The sequence below is a fragment of the Electrophorus electricus genome, chromosome 14 (genome assembly GCF_013358815.1).
Source record: "Electrophorus electricus isolate fEleEle1 chromosome 14, fEleEle1.pri, whole genome shotgun sequence".
Lineage (NCBI taxonomy): Eukaryota > Metazoa > Chordata > Actinopteri > Gymnotiformes > Gymnotidae > Electrophorus > Electrophorus electricus.
In genome coordinates, this window is record NC_049548.1 from 18,972,537 (window position 1) to 18,977,770 (window position 5,234).

Consider the following 5,234-nt stretch of genomic DNA (forward strand, 5'->3'; position numbering starts at 1 on the left):
TTTATATTTATAATAATAATTAGTAGTAGTATTGTTGTTATTATAATAATTGTTATTATTATGATTACTATTATTATTATTATTATTAATAATAATAATAATAATAATAATAATAATAATAATAATAATAATAATAATAATAATAATAATAATAATAATAAAATCATAACCATTAGTGTTGATAGATAACATAGAAGGTGTATGGTTAATGGAACGAGAATACATTTAGTGATATTCAGTGACAGATTTTTATAAACACACAACATATCAAAAGTCTCACACATCTAAACGGGATAACCTGTTAATATCCGTTACCATTTGTTTTCGGCCTGCTCGATCTGAGATATGGGAATGCAGGCTCTAACCTTAAAATTCCTTCTACATAATTAGCAATGACACTCTTCAGAAACATTTCGTTTTGATTTCCTCGATATTCCCAATCTTTTTAAGCAAACAACTGAACATTTAGCCTGCGTTCCAGGTCATGCGTTCACCAATATATTAATTTACGTTTCTAGAAATTTAAACACAGGTTAAATAGACCTTAACAATATCCTCTCTGTAGTTTCTGCAACGTCATGCTTAAATGTGCTATAAACTGTGTCTGTTGCCGCATAGTTATGCTTAATGTTATCCAGTTGATTACACTAGTGTGTGGAATATTAGTCATGTTGGCTATTTTTATTTTCAAGTAATGATTGGCAATTACCCCAATTTAAATTTGACATAAAAAGCTTCGTCTTTTTACGGGCAAAGTAACATTGTCCAGGTTCACTCTCGCTCGGCAAGAACATAAGAACTATTGTTTAAAATCCACCCGCTACGCTATAGTCCGAAAGACATGACCATGAATAGTTTTGAGATAATAATGTATTAAAATGTATTAATGACGGGACAGGGATTCGTGTCTACAAGAAATGACTGAACAGCGAACTTTAGGCACAGTGAATGTCCGTGGTTAGCACGCACCGCGCGTTGCATGTAATCTCATGCACAAATTAGTCCAGCAACACAAAAAGTTGTGACAGAGGCTTACACGTTAATAAATCAATGTCACTCTCTCAAAACATACTAAAGGATAGTAAACAAAACATAAACAAACAGGATTGCACAAAAGCGGTATACCTGATTAGATACATTCTCAAAAAATAGATTACACTTTTGTGCGTCACGAAGTTCTTAAAATGTCAAATCAATTGACAAAAACAACATCAGCTCGGAAAGGTTATCGGAACTAAAATGACATGATTGATATAGGCGTAGCCTGTAGGAATTATTAAGAGTATTTATCTCATTTTCCACTGTATATACTGTATTTACTGTATTTAATTTTTCATGTGAATGCAGTAGGTGTGTTTTCTTGTCAAGACTGTCATGGTGACATCGAGTCCTTCTTTTTCAGTTCAAAGGCATAGTCTACTTTGGTTTCGCTAAGTAGAGCCTCTAACACCCCTGTTTTTGTATATTTGTACAGGGATTCATTTTGTTTAATTCATTTAACACTTCACTTTTATTTATTCAAGTATTCCTTTTGTTATTATGTTAGTATTGCCTTCATTTTAATATTAAAATTCACACTGAAAAAATATGGTAAACAATTCGATTGTTTTAATTCATTTATTAATTTTTCAACACGTGTCCATTATAGTTCCGTGATGACATTAATAAAAGCAAGATAACTGTCCAATTATTTAGAAAATCACTATGTTTTCCGCAGTACACGTGGATTCTGAAGGGGCTTGCGAGCACTGACGACAATTTTATATGAATTTTTGTGTAAATTATTAGTCAACATTGATATTGGACGATGACTGATGATACACTTTCAATTGTGAAAGAAGGAGTTCAGTTCTTCATACGCAGGCGCCCGATCATGGTGCAAGTGCATGTCGTGGAATGGTGGAACGTTTTCAGAATGCGCGCCGCCGCTGCGCGCTCCAGAAGGGCCGTAAGCGAGACCGTGCGCGACGGACGTGCGTGATCCGGGCAGACCGGTGTAGTGCATAGAATAATGATAGCCTCTTTCCGTGTCTGGTGAGATAGGTTCCTGTTGCCTCAAAGAAAAGTTGCCATTAACACACACCGGGGGGCTATGATGGCCTTCATAATCGGGACTGTTGTATTCAGGAGACGCACCCCCGGCATAGACAGTCTCATAGGCCGAGCAGTAAGAGTGATTCCGGAGGCTGTGCGTGTTGGATCCAGACTGACACTGAGGGCTCGACAGACGGGAGCACTGGTATGGGTACGCGTGCATGGAGAAAGACGGATTGGGCATGTGAAAGCGCGCGCCGTCCTGGCACTGTTCTGTCAGAAAATTCCGAGAATTGAGCTGTAGACAGCCAGCGACCAGATTGGTCGTGGGCTGCGAGAGGCCTTTACACAGAGTCTGTACGTACGAAACCACGTCCGGCCTCTTCCCGTTGCGCAGGATCTCCGACAGCGCCCATATGTAGTTCTTCGCCAGCCTCAGCGTCTCTATCTTGGACAGCTTCTGCGTTTTGGAGTAGCACGGCACGACCTTGCGCAGGTTGTCCAGGGCGGAGTTCAGGTCGTGCATGCGCGTGCGCTCCCTGGCGTTGGCCTTCTGACGCCGCATCTTGGAGCGCTCGAGGCGCGCCGGCGTCATCTTCCGCTTCTTGGGCCCGCGCTTCTTGGGCCTGTCGCCGTCGCCTTCATGCCCGCAGTCTTCTTCGTCGGCGTCGTCGTCGTCATCGTCGTCCTCCTCCCCTGCGATCTCCGACTGAGCCCGGCTGCCACCGCCTTTCATGTCTCCTTCGTCCAGGTCCTCGTCGCCTAGGCGACAGTGGTCCTGCTCGTCGTCCTTGGTTTTGGAGTCCTCGCTCCCGCTGTCGTCAACCCAGCCCGGAAACTTCTGCACGTCCGGCAGCAGGGACGGCTCGTTGAATAATCTTGTCAACATGGCGGCGGCACTGGAACGCAGATGAAAGGAAGGGAAAAAAAAAACGCTGATTAAACGATAAAACGTCAACGGTCGTGCCGCACGCAGTCTTCACAGTTGGTTTGAAATATTAATCAGAATGTAAAAATGCAGTCCATCGCTGTAAACAAATTTGAGGTAGGTAATATTTCTCAGTATCAAGCTCATACGATGTTTGCTAAACCACAACAGAGGGTAAGCTATACCCATCTCACAAGTCAACAGGTAAGACCACTAGTACTGAAATCTGGCAAGAGGCCATATAACAGCTAGAAAAATAACAACAAAAGAGCGATTTATGGAATTCGATTTTGACAATAATTTCCCGTGTCTTCAGTGGAAGACAAGTGTGATCCGAGCTTGCTACCGAATCGAGGAGAGCGACAGACATCGCCAGACGGTCTTACTCCCTAATTCCCCTTCCACGTGGCCCCGTGTGGCCCCTCGCAGCAGGTCTTCGCACGCGGGCCTTATCATTGGGTCTCGAGAGGCGTTTTGAGCACCGGCTAGGCTCCCCCCACCCCTTCTCCCCCACCCCCGCCCACCCCCGCATTCTGGCTGCATTCCAACACAGCTATTATCATGATGGGAAGAATGTAGTGCAAAAATCCATCTTCTTTACCATCTTTGTGTCATCCAGTGGAAAACAAAAATACTGATAATCCGAAACGAAAAAGGTGATAGAACTGACACGAGTCAAGTTCACGACATAAAGACATAGAGGCGTAGTTTTATTGCGGGGGGTAATTCCTGCTCACACTGGTCATATAATGTGTTAGGTTGGGTGGTGTGAGAGGTGTCCCCCCCCCCTCCCAAAGTTGAAATGAAACCTACGCCACTGGGTAAAGATCCCTGATTATTTACGGCTACACTGTTATAAAGGCCGCTATGTTCGCATATTATTTGCGTGCAGTAGACTTTCATTATAAAATATTTTTGGACACATAGCAGTAACACAGAAATGCGATAAAATAGAAACATTACGACATTTGTTATATGGCATAAAACTTTACAATACAACAGCATAAAAACTGTCAGCAAAATTGTTTCGTCATTATGTTTAACTTATGTCTAATTATTATTATTTTAATATATTTACTAGCTTTCTGCATTATGATCAAATAACAAATTTTGTAAAACAAAATGGTTTGGTTTCGTACCAATAGCCTTGGCTCTGTCTGGGAGAGAACGTTAATTTAACCATTAAGTCTGACCTTCCCGTTGTTAATTAAAAAAAGAAACAAAGACATCTGTTAGGTGTGAAGTGAAGCAAAACTACCTAAAACATTTTCACCCTGTCCTGCGTAAGGGTGTTTTAAAAGAGCCGCGAGGTGTAAGATGCATTGCTCTGCACGTTCTGCGGTTTCTTGTTCTTGGAATCATTCCGTTCATTCAGACAATGAGAACTGCACGCCTATCACTGTCAAATCACACATAAATTAACGGAATATAATCAGATAGACATGCATCTCCGTAAGACGTTTTAGTGTAAAATACCAACGACGATATTGATTCACATTTACAATGAGCCAGGCAGATCGGATTTTTCGGTTACCACAGGATTAGATGCGTGTCTTTGATTAGATTTCACAGTAAATGACTATTATTTAGAATGCTACGAAAAGGGACCCTCCCAGTAAATTCCACAGTCGCAAATAGGGAAAAAAAAGATCTCTTTTACGAAATCCCCATAAAATGGACAAAAGTAATTGTCTTATTTTATTTTTTATTTTTTAATAGCGATCCATAAACTCACCTCCTTCGCAGTGCACTTCGATGGGTGAAGGCGCGTCCGTCTACATAATCTTCGGGGACTAGCACCCCGCTAGGACGCTCCGGTAAGAGTTGGAGCCGAGACGCGTGTGTGATCCGACGTGCGTTATTCCTTCCCCGGACGCGCAGAGAGACGGTGTGGCATCGCTAGCAGGCAGGGTTACATACCGGCTCTGATGCCAGGCCATATGGTGGGCACGTCACTGGCAGGAGCCATCACATGAGAGCGGGTGATTGACACGCGCCCGCATTCGCAGAGATTGCCTTCCCGAGGGAAGAGAAGCCAGCCATCTGTCGCGCTGCCGCGCGGCTTCGCGCGCGTCACACACGCGCGCTCACGCACGCACACACACACACACACACACACACACAGACACGCGCGCGCACGCGCGCACACACACACACATTCGCACTGACGCAAAAATGGACACACATGAACATCTTCGAGCGTGCACAGACTCAGAAAGAAAGAAAGGGGGTATATCTGCCTGAATACAATAATTACCTTTATCACAAAAGA

General features: G+C 43.1%; 1 protein-coding gene across 1 annotated transcript; it reads right to left on the minus strand.

Moving 5' to 3' along the window:
* Positions 1–1,598: 1,598 nt before the first annotated feature.
* On the minus strand, positions 1,599–5,014 carry neurod2 (neuronal differentiation 2). Its single transcript, XM_027009173.2, is given in 3 exon segments — positions 1,599–2,933; positions 4,698–4,809; positions 4,812–5,014. Coding segments are annotated over 3 exon segments (1,311 nt in total). The 5' UTR covers positions 4,903–5,014; the 3' UTR covers positions 1,599–1,825.
* Between the last annotated feature and the right edge of the window lie 220 nt (positions 5,015–5,234).